The sequence below is a fragment of the Argiope bruennichi genome, chromosome X1, assembly GCF_947563725.1.
Source record: "Argiope bruennichi chromosome X1, qqArgBrue1.1, whole genome shotgun sequence".
NCBI lineage: Eukaryota > Metazoa > Arthropoda > Arachnida > Araneae > Araneidae > Argiope > Argiope bruennichi.
Genome location: NC_079162.1, coordinates 15980752 through 16001319, shown reverse-complemented (window position 1 = coordinate 16001319; position 20568 = coordinate 15980752). Strand labels below are relative to the sequence as shown.

Sequence of the window (20568 nt, the reverse complement as noted above, 5' to 3'; positions counted from 1 at the left end):
CACTTGGGCTGATAGACAAAATAATGCCCGCGTGAGCGTTTCGATCAGCTAAAATCTAATTTTCTAATGCTGGAATTGGCCTGAGGCTTAATTTGTTTTCCGATGACATAATCTCAGTGGTCTTTCCTAATTAGAGCTGCTTCAGTTTGAAGATTCCAGGTATAGAAATTGTTCTTAGTAAGTTTTTCGATGGCTATTAGTTAATCCATTTTTGTTGCTACTGGCTGTTCAGGAATCGAAAGCATCTGTTCCGCAATTTCGTTAATGCTGTGTGTGCTGTATCGCAATCGTTTCTGTCGTTTTGCAGTTTAGGGTACTCCTGATCCCATAACCATTGGTGGAGATTTACGCAGCGAATTTTTCAAAACATGAAAAGTATTTATTTATACAGCAGCACACACGAAGGCATTACAGTAAAAAAGGTTAACTAAGAACATAAAGGAAGGTTAGCAACAGCATCGGAAGGATCTTCAATCATGTAGAATACATGTGACGTAAGCGTCTAGCATCTGGCGCATGCGCAGCTTTGGAAATTTACAAACAGCAGATTCTACTGGATAAGGGGGGGGGGGGTAAAAGGGAGAAAATGAACATTCTTATCTTCTTATAATATTGTTGGTTCATTTTAAAATTATTTATTGAAATTTTGGATGTCAAAAAAAACACCCATAAAAACGTAAAATTCTGATAAAAACAAATCAATAATGAACCAAGAATTTTTTATGATTACTTATGTGTATTAATTTTTTATAATCGAACTCTAAAATTATTTAAATATTTATTTCATTCAGATCCACTGGTGGTGGAAATTCGATTACAAAAGTTCATCCTTACTAACATAAAACATGCTTAGCTGAGTTCAAGTGTTTAAAATCACGTCTAAGAAGAAGTTTTTCCTTTTATATATTAATTTTCTTGATTTAAATGCTTTTATTTCCGACATTTGCGCTTTCCATGTATTATTATACATCAGATTAACAAAACTACGTGAATCTCTTGTTCTGTGAAACATTCCGTTTGGATTTGTATGAAAGTATTGGACCAATTATTTAGGCTGTTTCATGTTAAAAGAAACAGTGAAAGCAAAAGAAACTAATTGTGCTTTCAAGGAAATTGGGACTAAAAAAATATTTAATTAAGCACACGATAATAAAATAAAACAGTAAACAGATTGGCTTTCAACTAACTAAATGTGTGTTTCACACTGAAATCGTATTCTTTTTTTAAGTTTTGAACAAGGATCTTCCATATTCAGGTCAAATCAAAATCTTTTCTCGACAAGTGACCCCCCCCCCCTCTTTTTTTCCTTTAATTCGTAGTTTTCGGAAATTGAAATACTTTTTGTTGAGCCATACTTTCGTGTATTTCTTGTAAAAGGAAGTTTTTGAATATAAATTGATCATTGAACGTGACTCGAAATCAATTGGCTTCGCAGCACTTTTGTTAGATGACCTGCGGGGAGAACGGCTCCTCGAACCACGACATCCCTTTTGCACCGATTGGGAGAATCCTCCTCTGGATGTCCGTTACCATTATCATCATCTTCATTGTTTGTATGATCCCAATCCTATCATTAGCTTTTACACACAGAAAAAGGCTTGCTTTTGTGAAACGCCGCTTTGTGCAAACCAACAAAAGGCCAGTTTAGTCCAAATCTCGGCCTTTGTTGACCTCGATCGCGCTTTTCCTACACTTGATAGGAGACATTATAATCTGGGCGGCCGACGGCGTGAGGGTTCTCCATTGTTCCACGCCGAAGACTGTGGGTGCTGGCCTTCTCTTTTATTTCATTTACACATTTTGCTCTCCATCTGTTATTTGCACGTGTTTCTGCAGTTTCAGCTCGCCTTTCTGTCATCAGGTTCGAAATTTATAAGAATAGTCAAAAGGAATTCCATGTTAACTTCTGACTCTTAATGATGTTTATATTTACTACCTGTCCCGAGATAAACAAATATGTGGTGTTTGTTTTCTTAATTTTTTTTTTGAAAAATTTGGTTATTATTATTATTATTTAACTGCTATGGAAACCAATTTCGATTACCAAATAATTATAAAAAACGTTTGTCTGTTTCTAATTTACTTAGAAAAATCAACATAATATAATATTAAATAATAGATTATAAAACGACACAATAATATCAAAAGGAATTCATAGAAATCCTAAAAGGACGATTCTACATGCTTCATGGTCTTCTGTGTGTTGCACCTTCTATGGTTATTTAATTAATAGTGTCATTTTCATTGTCGTCTAGTTTTTTAAAGAATTTTCTTAGCGGCTTCTTGACTTCCTTCTTGCTCTGGCAATAGCTCTGTTCATTTTAACTACGTTTCTTTCCTTTTTTTTAAAGCCTAGTTTAAGTTTTCGCCAAGGAGCTCTGGAAATGTCGTTCTAGCAACACCGTTATATATATTTTCCTTGAGTGACGAAAGTAAGTGTCTGTCCTTTTCACAGGTTTTAGTATGATATGGAATTAACTAGTTGTCTTGGTTATTTAATCATTTCTGACATTTTGCATTAATTAATGAAAATTTGGGCCAAGTTTTGATGTAACGGTTCTTTTTCGTTGGATCTCTACGAATAACTATAAACTTCAAAATGGATAGTTATTTTTATAAGTTAATAATATGTATGCGACAAAAATAACCACAGTTCAAAAACGAGCAACATGTTGTTGTTTTTTTAATCAGAAATATTTACAAGCATTTACTTAACATTTTACAAGCAAATGGGTGCCAAATTCTCCTGATTTTGCCAGAAATTTACAAATCATGTGAAATTGCACATTGGTACATTTTTCCATTAAATATTTCAAATTGTTTTCTACACCTTGTGTTATAATGGGTCAGTGTACTTTCAAAATTCCGTAAACCACTTTCAAATTCTAAGCTTAGTTTGTAGAGTGATAACGTGTTTTAATTAAATGCACAGAAATTTAAGAAATGTTGCGAATTTGCTTTTGAATAGCCAGAAAATCGATTAATTGGTTTTTTTTAATTTTAATGAAGAAATATATTAAAATTAAAATTTATTGCGCTTGCAGTCTTCAGAATAGGCAACTTTTTTCTGTAATAATGAACATTTCTTGGCTTAACTAAGATATGAAAAACGATCTACAACCTTGTTTCTGCTCAGGAAGACTAGAAACAACTGTCATTTTTTAATTGGCTCTGTAGTGCTGAATAAGATGTTTTAACTTGATAAATTACTAGCCTTGAATTGTTCTTAAAAGCGAGCCTGGCGCAAATTGTTGTTGATGAAATCTTTAAAATGCTTCAAAGTATTATTTCCAGCCGAAGTAATTGGATTTTAGAAAATAAAATGGTAGTCGAAGACCAGGACATTGACATAGGTTATCATTAGCTATATAGTAATATAAGAGGGTAGAAAAAGCCACTGTATATGTATTCTCCAGCCGTTTGCAGTTGCTTCTTCTGACGTTTATTGCCACCAGCGTTTCAGTAACTCTAAACACGTCGATACATGGTATTAGTTTCAGGAGAATAATACCATTTTAGTGTCCGGCTATAGACATCTAATCATATGAAGAGAGGATTAAGTGCGCCCAATATTTATAAGCAGAATGAAGGAGGTGGATTGCATGTCTGTGCTAGATTCTCTTGTTTGTCATACCGGCCTGCACATCATCAGATATGGATTATAGAATACTCCATGATATAGAGATGAAATCTGAGCCACTTTTTAGCCCTTTACACTGTAGCAGTTGTAAATGGTGTCATTCTCTTGACGATAAAGCAATGCCACATCGTTGCCTGGCTTTTTGACGATTTCCTTTTCGATCTTCACGGTGGATTAACTGAAATTAGTTCTCCAGATAAGGTTAATGAAATGCTTTATGAAAAATTTTTGACAGACGATTTATCTTATATCAAAGCACATCAACTACGAATTATGGGATCACTAGCGAAATTTCCTCGAGCCAACAAGAGAGAGCTCGAGCTTTTTCTCTTACTTTCAAGTTTTCGACTGCTTAAATGGATAAAGGGAGCTTTCATGCGATTCAGAAATTTCATGCGGAAATTTTTACTCCTTAAAAGGCATCCAACTATTTTCGACCATTTATTCCAATGACATCTTTGGCGCCGAAAAGCCGAGATACTGCTTTTTTTTAATTTAGATTCCGAATAGGTGTATGTATGGTATACGAATCCACAAATATTATTTTTAACTTTAAGTGTAGGAAAAAATTTAGAGCAAATAAATTGCTCGTAATAAAAATTTAAATTTTATCTGTAATGTGTTTTTATGCGATAAGTTTGCAACATTCATTTTGTTAATTCATAAAATATATAACTTACTAAGCTTCAATTATCCAATGGCATAAATTCAGTTAATTCCAATAGAATAAATTCTTTAAAAAATTCAAATAACTAATTTTAAATTTGAAAATTTTTTAAACACTGGAACTTTTTTAAATTTTAAAGCAACGCTTTTTAAGTATAATAAAACTTGTAAAACTTCTTAAGCATAGTAAAATTTGTTATTATAAATATTCTTAAAATAAGTTCCGGTACGCACCAATTGCATCTTAAATTACTTTAAAATACTGTAAAAAAGATATTCAGACCTCTAGATAGTTAGTTATCTGCTTTATTTAAAAATACGGCCCTGCATATAATTGTTTAAAAACGAATATAAGCGTCTCATGAAATATAATATCAAGATTTCGAGGAATTCAAATGTCCTCGAAATAAAGATGCCGTTTTGCAAACAAAAATTTATATTTTGCATCGTTTCATAATAATCATTTTTCTTTAAATCAAGCTTTAGCTGTAAGTAAAATTTCTTTGCTTTTCTTTGCTTAAGAAACTATCACATTCTTTTTCATCATTTACCTTTATCAAAAGGAGAAAAATGATTTGTTTTGTAGTTATATTTAATCTTTAGAACCTTGTTTTATATATTGTAATCAGTTTACTGACATTTCAGTGAAAAAAATATTTTTCTTGAATAAATCTTACAATACTTTTCTCGTGAACATGAAAATTTAATCTTTCATTATACCTACATATTGTGTGCAAAATGAAAAATAGTTTAAATTCAAAACCGTAACTATGACTTTACAAAAGCTAAGTACTTTTTTGTAAATTCATATATGAATGGAAGACCTAATTTCAAGTCCAACGGCAAAATGTTCAACTAGGTGTACGAATGGAAGACCTACAAAAATACAAACACACACACACAAATTATCTAAGAGGCATTTAAAAATGACCATTGTGAGTCTTCTGTTTTGGAGTTGTCAAATTATAACATTACTGTCTTCGCCTCTTGTTCTCGAGGGGATTTCGTTAGTGTTGTAAGCCCTTTACAGGACTGGGATAAAATTGGTAATATCCTTAATAACATGCCTCAGATATATACATTGTAGCTTTGGATTAGAAATTATCTTACCCCATATTGAAACTTGTTTATATCGGAGTATTGCGTGGTTTGTTTATTTTTATGGCATGTACAAATTATGTGTATTTTATTTCAGGCAAAATACTGAAATATAATTTTAATTAATCATTGTTTCGTGCTTACTTTTGTTGTTGTTGTTGTTCAAAATCTTGTGGTCAATCAATTTTCTTAAAATATTTAGTAGCGTCATCCCCCCCCCCTACGTGTCAAACGTTTATATTACACGTTAAAATTGGCCTTTTTCCGTTTAATTCTCTCAATGAAATTAAATCCATCCATGGCGTAAATTAGCATTTTAAGAGCACAACTATCTTTCTCCGCTAGCTAGGCCATATATTAAAATTCTATCAGTGAGAACCTCTCATAATTGTGCTAAACAAATATGTGCTTACCATGTGTGGGAAATGCTGTATTTTGCAAATGACTTTAATATTAGAAAAGCAGCTCTTGTTGAAAAAAAGCGAATTTTGAAATATTACAAGTAGATAAAGTTAATTGGCGATTTGAAATAACTTTCTTTTCAGATACAGTAAAATCCTTATTAATATTTTATAATGCTTAAAATATTTTATAATGCTTATATGGTCAGGCAATAATAAAATAATTTAGCATTTTAAATATTGTGAAATTAAATAAATGAGGGTTTTGATTAATTTTTATAGGTAATTAAGAATTAATGGATAGTTTAGGATTTTTAATGCAATTACTAAACTCATATTTTTTTATATCTTGAACTTTTATTACCGAATTTTTAACAATAAAATATTTTGTTATTGGATAGACTGCGATATTTTACATAAATTCATGTATTACATGGACATTAAAATGACCTTGAATTGGTCATCTTGGTGTAAGGAAATTCTTTAAGGGGGAAATTTTTAAGAAAATGATCCCCTTAAAGAATTTTTCAAATTGTTTCGAAAAAAATTCTGTTATGCTCTGTCTTGCTTTTGTATTTTGGATTTTGATTCCTTGAAAAGATGGTGAAATCATTATTTCGTCCACTGTCTTCTCAGGCATAGTATCCTAAATCATTTGTTATTTAATACATTTTGTAAATGTAATTATGTTCACGTCTTCATTAAATATGGTGCTAGTTTCAATAAGAATACAAAATATTCGTAGTTTTAGAATTTAATTGTTATTTAAACGTTTAATTTAATTCAATTTTGATTGCATGCGAAGGGCGCCAGGTTTTAGTAAATTTGAGAAAAAATGTTTCAATATTCCATAAGCATTATATATATAATCAGTCATCATTGTCTGTAATGCTGAGAGGGATTAGAATCCCCTCCCTACCCTTCCCTTATCAGAAACGCAAATCCCAACTTCTGTTTTGGTGTCAAGACAATCTGTTAGGTGTTTTTTTTTAATGCGTAAATTTGCTGATTTATCTATGTAAGAATAAAGCTACTCATGCAAAAAATTAATTATGGGATAATAGCTGACTTCCCACTCCATTTAAACAGATTTTAGCAAAAATCATTGAGCTGAGGTGTACAGTTTTGTGCTAATTCATGACGTGTGTGTGCATGTGTGCTTTAGTAGATGATTGCCCAAGAGGAAGATACTTTTGAAATTTTAACTTCGCTTTATTTCATTCCGGGAGGCATAATTGGTACAAGAAACAAACGATTATAAACGATGCGTCAGTCTACATCTCGACACAAAAACAAAAGAGACCGAAATTTCTTCCTTCAGTGATGAGATTTTGATGGAGATTTCTTTGACGCGTGTAGGCTTAGGAACGAGAATCTTGGGTATCTTTAAAAGAATATTGGAAGCATTAGGGATCTTTAACCTTTCTCTCGGAACGTGAGGAAATGCTTATGTCAGCAATTTTATATAGCACGTGTAGAATTTATTAATTAAAAAGTGGAAATTGGATCAGGAAATTAAAAAGAATCATTTTAGAATGATGTTAATATGCGCTAAATTATAATAAAAATCAGGATTTAAATTAGATTAAGAGATATCATTACATATATGTAATAGTTCGTATTTGTCGATGCATCATTCTGTTTATGGATGTCCATTTATTTCAGTTCGATTTTAGTAAGTATTTTTGATCTGAGTGTTCTTGAGCGTTATGTATAGAGACAGATCCCACTACCAGAAAGAAAGAGACGAGCACAATTGAAGGCGAGACAAAACCAAATGACATTGAATCAGAGCTGAAATATTGTTAACAGGAGAGCATCCGTCTTATTCTAACAAGAATGAATTTATTAAATTAATTCATTTATTAAATTTTGCCTCTATCTCTTATTTTAAATGCATTGATTGATTATAATTTTAAGGAATGGAAAACGATGGTTTCGTTACTGTTTGTTATCGTATATTTGCTTTTCCTTGCTACATCAAGTAGCTTTAAACGAGGAGTCGAAACGAAAAGGAATAAATGAGATGAAACATGGAAGAACTGCCTCTTCACTTTTTCATTCTTCTTTGGTGGGACGAGAGAGAAAAAATCTCTTAGCTTAGATAAAATTAATTGATTCGAAACTGTATGCACTTTATTTAAATTATTTTCTTTTGGCACATAAGTGACCTTAAAATCGTTTTGTTATAATAAAATACATAAGAGAACTGTAAGGTCAAAAGAAAACCTGGCAGGTACTCGATCATTTTTCGGGGTCGAACGAGGAAAACTTGATCTTAACCTAACTGAAAATTAATTGGCATATGCTTCTGTAGAATTTTGGGGAACTACTCTAAAAAAACTGTAAATCAGCAGTACGAATATTAGTGGGGAATTCTTCTAGTTTTTTTAAAGGGAAGTAATAATTTTATTTGTTGCTAAATTACAACTGAGAACGTATGAAAAGTTTCGATTATTTAAATATATATTCATAACTACTTCATCTTAAATTTCAGACATTTTATTGCTTTTATCTTTTATGAAAATAGCTTAATTATTTCGAATATACATTGTTTCTTTGTTCGGAAAAACATTTCTTGTAGAATATTAAAATATATGAAATGCTGTCATTAATAGTAGGGGGAAAAAATCATGCTTTAGTTTTGAAGTATAAATTTGAATGCAAATAATAATAATAAAAAGGCTAGAAATTTATATTATTTTAATAAATAATAAAAAGGCTATAAATTTATGAAGAAAGCATGATATCCATTTCAAATAACTTTCAGTTCTAAAGTGTTTTTAATTCCAGTTGGATGTACTGTAAATTTTTATTTCATTTTTAAGGCCCTCCCTAAAATGATCAAAATGATACTTGTTTATTTTAAATTTCTGGTTCTCTGATATCACTTCTGCTCATGGTGTTAAAAATTTCAAGGTTAAATCCTTAATTTTTTTAGAAATTTAGATTTTTTTAATGACCTTTATCTAAATCTTTAAATGTGGTCTTTTTAAGTTATTTTCTGCAGGGATATCGCAGTCCAAAGAGATATGAATTGTTTCTTTTTATTTAACAGATAAATGCTACTGAAGAGAAGTGAGAAATATCATCTTATATGTATACTATAGAAATATCTATTTATCGGACCTCCTCCAGACCACATTATTTGTTTTTGAAAAAAGAATGTGGAAAATTTAGATATGATTATTTATTTGAATTCAGATCATATTGTCATCTAGGAGCGTATAAAAGCGATATGGTGGTATGTGTTGATTCTTTAAAATAGATTGTTCCAGTGATGGCAGATGGTCTCAAAGAGTCTGGAAATGTTAAGGCAGAAGTTTTTTGGTACATGTTGGCCATTTTTTAATTGATAAAACTGTGCATGAAATAAGCATTCATTCCTTTATTTAATTTATCCCTGTACAATAAAACAAATGAAATGCTATTAAATTTCCTTAGTTTGCTTTATGCATAACAGTAAAAATGTATATAAAACTTAATTTCAGATATATCGTGAAATCCATGCATAGACATTTAGGTTTTTAATATTTGTCTGATAAATATTTTGATACATTTTAATTTGTGTAATGAAATTTAAAAAATGAGTCTTATGAAAGTGCCTTCATTAAAATTTTCAGATGCATGGTATCAAAGTACTCTCTATAATATACTTATGTGCATAACTTAAGCAACTTCCTTCCAAAATGTAAATTTAAAGACATGAAATTCATACTTCAGAGGCACAACGTAGAATTTGAAGGCTGAAAAAAAAGTTTTAACAGAAGAAAAATGATTAGGATGCATACATTAAGGAATGAAGCAGAAGGCTTTATTGCTAGAATGGAGGTGATAAAAATAAATTGTCTGTAAGAGAAGGAGGATAACAAAGAGATGTCCCTTAGTAAGGGATATGATCTCCCTTAATTGTATTGATTAAGTGGCATCGTCTATTCATACTAAAAATAATATCCAGCAATTCTTGAGGCAAGAGACCCCTTCCTTAATAAGCATCTGTATAAGTTTTCTTTTGACCTTTAGAAATTACGATGGGGCCACAGACCTCTCCTTTAATCATTCCAAATATGTTTAATCGGATTTAAATCAAGAGAGACCGTTGGCCAATCCATTCGACGTATCTTCACTCTTCAGAAATTCCTGAGCATTAAGAGATCTTTGTGGTCGATCGTTATTGCCCATAAGCAGAGTCTGGGTCTGGAGTACCTCGGAACATACGCTCATGGGGGAGGGTAACTTCATCGCAATAACGATCTCTAATCACTGAAACTCTGTTAAAAATGTGGAGCTCCGTTTTTCCATTCATCGTTATGCGCCCCTTCACAAACGCATCAAGACTTCCCCAACGGTCTCTTTTCCTGATGTTAATTTGATCATGATCTACTCTACCGAAAACAGCTCTTATCGGTGTAAAGTGGACATGATTCCATTAAAGAGATGTCCTATCTTTGTGTTTGTTACGTCATTATAAACAAAGCCGCCGATGATCTGCCATCAGTGATATGTCGCATTCCGGGTGCCGGACGAATAAAACAGTTTTATACAGTCATCTGGCCACAGTAAACCGGGATATCTACCATTCGGTTACCATGTGCAAGTGCTGACCAAGGTTATTGGCTGTCTGGTTTTATTCTCTTTTTGCAGACTGACTATACATCGGTCAATTATTGCCATTGTTTTCCTTGGCCATCTATCTGCTTAACAACTGACAGCAAATAAAATATGCATTTTTAAGCGATTACATACAAAGTGATTTGAAATTCTCAATTAAGTATTCTCTTAATAAAACTCAACATTAACTAATGAATGTAACTCTTTTTCTGTCCCATTTGCTGCATATTTCGAAATTACTCCAATAATGCTTATATCCTTCTTCGTTGCTCATAATTTCTAATATACTGACTCTTTCTAATAGTGGCGTATAGCATATAGTGGCGTTAATTATAGAGTGGCAGAACTAGCTAAATGCATGGAATCCTCTATCTTAGAGATCTCTAACTTGATGTGTTACAATTACCAAGACACTGCTACTTTCCAGGACAGATAATTAGTTAAATGTATGAAATTATATGTATTAATGTATTGTTCTGAATAGTATTTAGTTAGTGACAGTGATGAGTTTGATTTTATACGGGCTACGCCATAACATTCTCCGGGGCTCTATACAACAAATATATGACTTAAGTAACTGAAACACAAGCGACTCTGGTTATGCTACTGCATGCAGAATTATCCAATTGGCCGTACCATATCGTCGTCCTTCCCCGAACTTGTGTCGTTCCGATGGCAATAACTCTGATTTTTTTTTCTTTGTGACTGACTATCCTACATAACTAAGTAGCAAAAATAGTATGTATCGTCTAGAATTTTTCCCAAGATATATGCATTTATTTTTGCGTTTGTCTCTTAAATCTAACTGCGTATAGATAATGGGATAGAATCATAGTCTCGAAATGTTGATAGAAAATCCCTTCTGTGAAGCATCATTTAAATGTGCATCAAAAAATTGATTTATCTTGTTATTAATTATAACTTTTTGGATTAATTATTGTCTGGTGTGATTGGATTTCCCGGATTAATTAACATTTCAAAATTATATCCTTTAGATGGTCCGAAATTAAATGATATTGATGTTGTAAAAACTAATTAAGTTTCTTTCTTAAAATATAAAGAAAAAGTAAGATTTATTAACGCTGTTGGTTTTTTTGATGTAATGAGTGTTGTAAGTACGAGTCACCAGTGTAATTAAACAAATTTTTAATTAAAATAAATAAAACGTCTTAGTAACTTAATTCAGCATTAACAGATGTGCTGGAGGAAATACCAAATCCAGGAATGTCTCAAATATATTTATAATTGAGACATTCCTGGATTAATATTTTCTCAAATTAGATTTACTACTCTGAAAGTATTTTTAAATATAAATCGTACTTTTCTTCCAAATTTTATTCTCTTTTAGAACAGTGCCCGTTCACTTACCGTTCAACTGATTGCATTCTAAGGGCCATTTTTTCTTGATAAACATGCATGTTTACAAATTGAGATTATTGGTGTCTTCTCTACCGTATAAAGTCAATAAGTATTTCGCTCCATGCCATGCATCTCTGTGGTGTCTGTTTCTCTCCCTTTCCCTCCAAGTGAGTTCGATGCAAGTCCTCTCAGAATAGTAGTTGTTGACTGACCGGTCTCAAGTTCCTATAGTGAGTATTCTACTCACGTGGAGGTTGCCTTTTAGTATCCTCCCACGCTCGGAGATCACGATTCGTCTGTTATTCTTTCTGCTTGTGGAGAGGGGGGCTGGATCGTCGGTCACAACATTCGCGTGTGAGCGTCTGTATATGCGCATGCATTGCCCTTGAGTGCAAGAAAATAAAATCGGGGCTTCGGAAAATTAGCTTTTTGAATGCTCATTTCCTCCCTGTTGGTCTTAATCCTGCGAGTTCTCGCACATCAGTATGAAGGAAGATGAGAGATTAACATTGTAATCATTCAGTAGTGTCTTGGGTCTTTTTAATAGATTTTTTTTTCCTTTAATGGGTGCGAATGGATTTGAAAATACTTTGTTCTTTATTTGAATAAATATTTAATTTTGCACGTATCTACCCGAATTCTGGCTTTAAATTAGAAATATTTCACACTTTAATAAAGAACAATGCGCGTGTGTGCATTGGCATCCTACCAAACTTGGCACATATATACTTTGAAGAGTAGGAATGAACTTGAATAAAATGATATTTTCGAATTGCAGTTAGAATTTTAATTAATTAAAAATGAAGCAAAAAGTTTAAATTTTCACCATAGCTTGCAAAAATTAATTTTACATCATCTTAAAATATAAAGGCATATTTTTTTATTAATACCAGCTCTCTGTCGTACAATTTTTTTTTCCATTTTTAATTGCTTTTTGAAAAAATATTGTAAGCATAATTTATAACTGTTTATTTCATTGCTGAAATCAAATCATTTTTGGTACTAATATTTTGCCATGTTTATTCAATCTTGACGATCAAGATATGAAAATTCGGCTTATTTTTTCTTGTTGAATACGTTTCAGTAAAACACATGCTTTTAATATTTTTTTTTGAAGTTTTGTTGTACTTACTATTAAAATTTAACTTCAGAATCAAGCAGTGGTGAAAATTTTTTATAGAGCTTCCATATTTAAACGTCGCTACTCTTTGATATGATATAATTGGATGTATTTATTTAATGAGATAAAATTAGGAAAATGCACGTACAATGAACAGAGTGGTGTAAAGTTTCTAAAATAGTATGAGTTATATGTTTCTCTGAATTTGAAATTATTGAATAATTGATAAATATTTTGAAATGTTTTCTTTAAAAAAATTTTTAAGCTGCGAAGAATGGAAACAGAAACAGTTTAAAAAATCTGCGCTGACTATCCATATTTAACAGAATTTTTAATATTTGCCACCAAATTCAAATTAATAAATGCCATGAATCCAGAAGTGGCTGATTTTAAAACTTGGTGGCCAACTTTCTTTAAAGAGGAAATAATAATAATAATTAACTTCTCACCATCCGAAGTCACGGAAGAACCGTTTTCTAAGAGCGGGGATGTTATTTTGCAGTGCACGACAATTGCGAATTTAATTTCGCTAGTGAGGAACCAGATGTGATAGCCAAGCTCCATACCGTTAACACCTTAGAAAAACGATTTTTATTATTGAAAAAACCAGAAAAAGACGGCTTCCTGCTGTTCATTCGATATCAGAAAACACATGTGCTGGCTTTCTATCAATATTAAAAACTTAAGAAAATAGAGGACACCAGGAAATTCTACCAAGTACATGTTTTACAATGAAATAATTAACGAATGACCCGTAAGTACAAGGAACAAAGTGCCTGAACAACTGTAGCTTTCTCTCCCATTTATCTTGGCTATGATATGTAAATCCAATAACGTTTGGCAGTGGTATTTGTTTTCTATCATGATTTTCATTAAAAAAATACATGTCATTTTTAAGTTAAAATGTGCTTGCTATTTTTCAAACCCCAGGTTCCTTTTGAAAACGGGTCATCTTCCCAAAGGAAAAATATTTTTCCTGGGTATCATATAGGTTATTAAGACGAAGTAGCTATTAAGAAGGTTATTACATCATGTGTAATCCCCTTTAATAATATTCAGACGTCACTGATTAATTAAATTTAATCAGTTAAGAAAATCACTGATTTAAGTTTTCTGAGAATAATATTGACAGAATATTTTTTCCCGCCTGTAAAATTTTTAAAAATGTAGATAAACTAACTCAGAATAGCCGATTCCATTATTCTGTTTTTAGACTAATTATTCTTGAAGAATTACAATATTAAGTAAATGTCTTTCGCTAGATTTGGAATTTTACTACTTGAAATATTGCTGTGGAAGGCAGTGAGGGGATTTATGTATTTTTAGTTGACTATTACTATAAAATAGTACTACATTTCTGACCAAATTCGCATTAGAAGTAAGATTTTTGTATTCAAATTCAGTTTTCTGTAATAAGATCTTACTCCGTTATCCAGAGTTTACTCTAGACTTTTTCTTATGCATTTTAGATTCTTCACTGCCTTGTTTGTTCGACAGTTATTCCAGTGTTTAAATTATTGTAAATTTTTCATTTATATGGCAAAAAAAAAAAAAAAAATGCTGTTTTGCACTTGTTTTATTTATGATACTCATCTTCAGTGAATATCCTACTGATTTTACTAATATATGATCTTCGAACGTACTTTATTTTTGGATATTCTCTGCATTTATTCTTATAATTTATGGGTTATTTTTAAATAACTAATCAACATATATCACTTTCTGTTAATAATTGTTTATTATTTCAGTGAATGGATATTCTATCTTTAATCGAGTGTTCTTGAAATCCACGTAGAAACAATAATTTACTTCACTTCCTTCTCCTATTTCTAGATTTTCATTGTTCATTAACTTCGGGTTTAGTAAAAGATTTATGGATAGCCTACACGAAGTAACCATTCATATGTTCAGTAGGACATAGGGAGGTGCTGCTTTGAAATAAAGCTTCACTTCCTCGTATATGGACTCGTGGTTATAATATCATACTATGACTTTTCTCTTTCATTGTTTGTGAGGGTGTCGTCTTCCATCAGACCATAATAAAAAGATTGATAGAAGGGTGCAAGAAGGTGTCAGTCGCATTTTGAAAAGCATCGCTTTTAATTAAAACTTTATTTCGGTGCAGCTGGCATTCGATGTGGACTCCTACCTCCCAACTCGTATTTCCAAGGTCGCCACCAACAATTGTTGTACTTGCTTTTCTCTGTCTTGGAATTGTTTTGACATCACGATATCGAGAGATATGCTTTATCAAAGATTTCTCAAAAGGAAGCATCCGGTTTTTGCTTTTTTTTTTTTTTTTTTTTTTCTGCTTTACTCGTTTCTTTGAAAAACATATCTCCAAAGTAACAATGAAAGAACTATTTTAAAATCAAGTTTTTTGGAGCATTAATAAATGCGTTCAATCATTAAAATGCACATTTTGGATACACGCCGCCTCACCTACTGTATTCTAAAGTTAGATTTTTATAAACAAACAGTAGAATTCTTCTTAATTGTTCTTCGGCGATGCCAGAAAAGCGATTTTTGCGCGTAATACAGTATATGTTTCTTAACTTGGTTTATGCATGTTGTACAAAGACATAGTGAGGACAAGGAGGGCCTGGTATATAAAATTGTTTCTTTTTCATCTTAGCTGTTACTATTGACCTAGGAACTGTAACTAATATTTGTTTTCCCTTTCCTCTCCCCCATCGTATTTGGTATTAAAGAGTGACATAAACACGTTTTGTTCCCATAGGCATCCTTTACACCTTCAGGCCTTCCCTTAATTAAACCATTGATGTTTCGTAATGCCATCTATTAAAATTGCAGCTTGCAAAATCCGGTGATAATGCTTTTAAACATCGGCCAGAATTAAAAAAATAGTATAGAAAATTGCGTGGAATTTTTTAAAAATTAAAACAACTTCACGTAATTTTTTTATTTCAGTTCGAAATTTCGAAGGGACAAGTGATATGATCTCCCTTAGCAAATAAACCATTAAGAATATTTTCAGAGGGGAAGTCGTATACATCTTCATATTATTAGCCTCGTATATTTATTTTTATTTCATAAGCCTAAGTTTCGGGTTTAAATTTATAAATGCAAAAATGCAATTATCTACTATTTTCACTTAATGGGTGAAATCTTTTTTGGGCCAATTCTGAACCTAGAAAATTCGGATTATTTGAGATTATCGGTTATCAAGAAGTCGAATGTTGCCCTCTCATTGTATAGCACTGAAAGCAACTTTTCTCTTGTTTATGAAAGTCATTTCATTCTCAGTTCACCCGTAATTTTTTGAACAAATGCTGAGTGACAAGACATATGCCAGTAAAGGGTTATGATAGTTTCTTGCTTTTCTCATTTTGATTTCATGCTTATTTTAAGATTATTTAAGATTTGTTTATTTAATTCTATAGGCCTAATATTGTGTCTTGAATAACTGCGAATTTCAGTTTTAAATATGAATGTAAATTTTGCTGCTACCAAATATTTTATTCATATTTGCGTCAGTTAATGAGTTCATCCACAGAAATTTCGAATAACGTTTTTTCATCATCCATTTTTTTTGTTTCGCTTTAGAATCATTTGTATGTTGTGTAATCAAATAAAATAGTATCCACTTTTGCCTTTACTATTATATTTAACGTGACATTGAATCATTCAGTGTTCTACTTGTTTTTGAATTTAAAATAACAATCTTTAATGAAACATAGGATAATGCACAGTTTTGACGTTCTTCTTTGAGATTTTAACATTATTGTATATTTAAATTACTGAGTATTAAATATTCCTTAATAATTTAAATAATTCTGAGGATACTGTAAAGGCACTTACCTATGGATTTTCCAGGATATATAGGTGATCCCCTTATCTTAATCATATAATGAATATTTAATTACTCGAAAATCATTCTTGGTATCCCTGAAATCTTACCGGGCCATGAAAATTTCATCCCTTTATGGGCTTTTTAATGAGATGAAACTTCTGAAAGGACCGGAAAGTTGTATGAAAATTTGTAGATGGTATCAAATACTGCTCTGCGTTTGACATTTATGTGAGAAATTTTAACACTATACGTTGAAAAGTGCAATCTATGAAGCTCACATTTCATATGCTCACTGGTTTTTTTTTTTTTTTTTTTTTTTTTTTTTTTTTTCCGCTTTCACTTAATATGACTTGTTTTATGTTTGTAAGGATAGAAATTTGCAATCGACTTTTCATTCATTTCTTGATGCTTGAATTGCTTGATTTCTTGATGCTTCACTGCTTTGAAAATTTATACAAATTTATGTTATTGATGATAATACGCTTTGTCTGTTAATTATTTAATATTAATTAAAATGTGATTTTGTACCAGTAGTACCACGTATGTGTAGAAGACTAAAATTGTTTACTCTATTCATATTTATAATAATCTGTTTATATAAAATTGAATGTCCGGTTACTTGTTTGAAACACACATTATGCCCTTTGACGAATCTAAGCATTCATGTCTCTTGGAACCTAGAAGGATAAATTGAGTTAGTGAAAAGTTTCTATGCTCCTGTAAAAGGGCATTAAAAGATTTGAAACTTTTCTGATCTAATCACCGCACAAATATTATTTTCCCACCATTTTAAATTCGAAAAATAAGCTTTATAGTTACATTAGTTTCATTTTCACTTTTTTCTCATAAAAAAATTGACTTAATTTTTATTTAAACATAACTTTTATCAATTCTATTTTTTACGACTATATGATTTACAAATAAATGTGTTGTCTTTTCTTGCATATAATTTAATTAAAAATTAAAACCAAGTAAATAATAAAACAATGAATTCTTTAAAGCAAGCTTTTATTAGTATGCAAAAAATTAGAATAACCTAGAAATATATACTTTTATATATTTCTAGGTTTTAGAAATATAGAAATATTATATATATACTTTTTTTAAAAAATCAAAGTTATATTTTTAAAAGTTTTGGGGCCAAAGCAAAAAAGTAGAATGGTGTGATTCTGAAAGTATAAAAACTAAGCCATATAAAAAAATTTTTTTAAACATTTATTAAAAATTCCAGTTTGTAATGAATAGGCTTGAAAATACAATTTACTTTCTATTAGCGCTACATGCCTCAGATTTTTTTTTTATAAAAACATGTTTGCTTTTATTGTTAGTATAATTGAGTTCTTTCTTTATGAAATACGTCCATTTTTCTTTCTTTAGGACGGACTTTTCCGAATCATCCTTTTTACTCCCAGACGCTGGGGCCTGGCCAGTTATCGCTGTTCAATCTCTTGAAAGCATATTCCTTGCTCGACAAAGAAGTTGGATATTGTCAAGGACTCAGTTTTGTCGCTGGCATTCTTCTCTTGCATGTAAGGTCTTCATTTTGGAACATCTAGTTGATATATAAGATTATTAATTAGATGATGTTAAAAAAATACATGATGAGTGCTTAGCGTTATTAAAGGTTTTTAGGGCTCATTATATAATTGTTGTATATTTTTGTCCAACTGCTTATTTTTCTATTTGACGGGTGGGGGGACATTTTACCACTCTAGATCTGCCCGATAATATGACTGTAGTTTCTTAGTAGTGGATCTCAATAAACCCGAAAGTCAGTGGAAAGGTTTTTATCTTAATTTAGGGAAGATGTACTGATAGTATGGGGAAAATATAACCCTTTCATTGACATTACTCTTCTTCACTTCCTTTTTCTCATTTAGATAAGGGAAAAATAATTTCTTTTTGGATATAATTTTATGCATTCATTTAAAACTACGTGAGTTAATTATTATTAAAAACTCCGATTTGTCACGCATTGCTTTTCTACACGTGGTAACATGTTTGTATAGCATTTGTTAGTTAACATCATGTAGTGAATTATTTAAGTATTTTACTACAAATAATTTTTGTGCAAAAGTTTTACAACTTTTTATAAGTAGGCTAGCAGAAGTAGGCCTGGTTCTAGGCTTCCAAAATTTAAAAAAAAATATTCATGGTTGCTCTAAATTACTTGTACATCATTTGTTTCTCTTGCCGAAAGATACTAAAAATGAATTAATATCAATAAAATTCAAAATTTTGCTTTCTCTTATGCGAAATATTCAAGTGGAAAGAATTGTAATCGTCAAAAAATTCAAGGTGGTAATTTTGCCCAATCTCGGCGGTTTAAGACGCCGAAAAACATTTTTGAAATTACATATATTTGTGAACACGATAACTCAAATACCCTTTAAGCTAGCCGGGTGAAATTTTGTAGGTTGCCTTTACACTGAATTTGCGGATTCCTATTATTAATTGTAAATAAAATCCGTTCTCGAGAAATTTATCTGTCTGTCCGAGTGCAAGTGAGCAATAACTTCACACCGCAAAAGGCTATATGGGTAACATTTGGCGTACAGTTTTAGTATCTGAAGTATAGATCCATATTGCATTTTGAACCTAATACGTCTTTTGTACATTTGCATGCATATAAATGCAATAATTAAAAAACACAACTCAGGTAAATAAAATTTTGTAAGTTATCTTGTTACTAAAATTTCAGCTCTAGACAAATTTTTGTTATAATCGGCAAAGCAAAAAACTTTATAAATGCATATTTTTTTTTTCTGCACTGCAACGCACAAAACGAAAAATAAACATCTGATTTTTCGTAGCTTTTGCAGCCTTGTCTAGAATCCCTAATTTTTATACTGGAAGGGAGAGGTGATAACACCTATATTATAGAGGAATCAAAAAAAGTCTCTGGGAGGCATTTTCCGGTAGTTTCACATGTGCTGCAGAGCGTATTAAGCCATTTCTTCAAATGTAGTAGAGTGACGACCCATTATTTTATGCATATGATATACATAAGTTAGTAAAATAATTGTGTCTTTTTAAAGCTTTGCTTAAAATTTCTCTGTTGAAATTATTTCTTCTGTAAATTTCTAATATCAATTTAATTTTTTAAATAATGCATCATGCTCTACAATTGATAAACTGAATACAGGTGTTGAGAGGAAATACATTGAAAGACTTTCATTGCATAAAAGAATTATCCCATAAAATTAATTATATGCTTTACAAGCATGATTGTCGGCAGTTTGTTTGAAAAATGTTAGAGAGCGAACGAATAGATCTCCAGAAAATTATGGATCCAGCAAGAAATGTTTTGATAGAATATAAGTTATTGTAAAAAAAATGAAGCATTTTCTGTGTTAAACATTCCTCTGAAAGGATGAAAATGCTATTCTCATGGAGTGTATATTTTCTGATCAAATCATCTTCATTCGCGTTTCGAGAATTTTAATGTCAAAAAAATGAGATTATCCTTTATGTGAAGACAATAAATTTGCAAAATTGTGGAGAGTTTATTTTCGAGTACAAGCAACACAAACAGAATTATTGAAGTGAATGAGTAATATCGTCTGTTTCACAATATCTTATAAAGCGATCTGGCGGAGTTCACTCTCTAAAGAATTGAGAATATCAATAGTTCCATTCTTTTGCCGACATAACTAATTGGAGTTATGAAAATTTAAATATCACTATTTTATAACCAGTGGAGGTTGTCACCCCAAAACTTTCTCGCCTATTTTCCAGTAAAAGAATTATCCTCCTCCCCTATATAAAATTGTGGACTTTGGGTAAGGCCACTATTTCCTTGAGTGGTATTGAGGAACTATTAGTATGAAATGTAGATCCTTGGCTTGAATCTTTCGTC

At 31.2% G+C, this 20568-nt stretch overlaps 1 protein-coding gene across 3 annotated transcripts in view; it reads left to right on the top strand.

The window, feature by feature from the left end:
• The window catches only part of LOC129958152 (TBC1 domain family member 4-like), a 172881-nt gene that overhangs the window by 129106 nt on the left and 23207 nt on the right, over positions 1-20568 (top strand). For all 3 annotated transcript variants that reach the window (XM_056070382.1, XM_056070384.1, XM_056070383.1), the window contains one exon: positions 18087-18238. In XM_056070382.1, coding sequence (XP_055926357.1) covers positions 18087-18238 — 152 coding nt within the window. The remainder of the gene's footprint in view (positions 1-18086; positions 18239-20568) is intronic.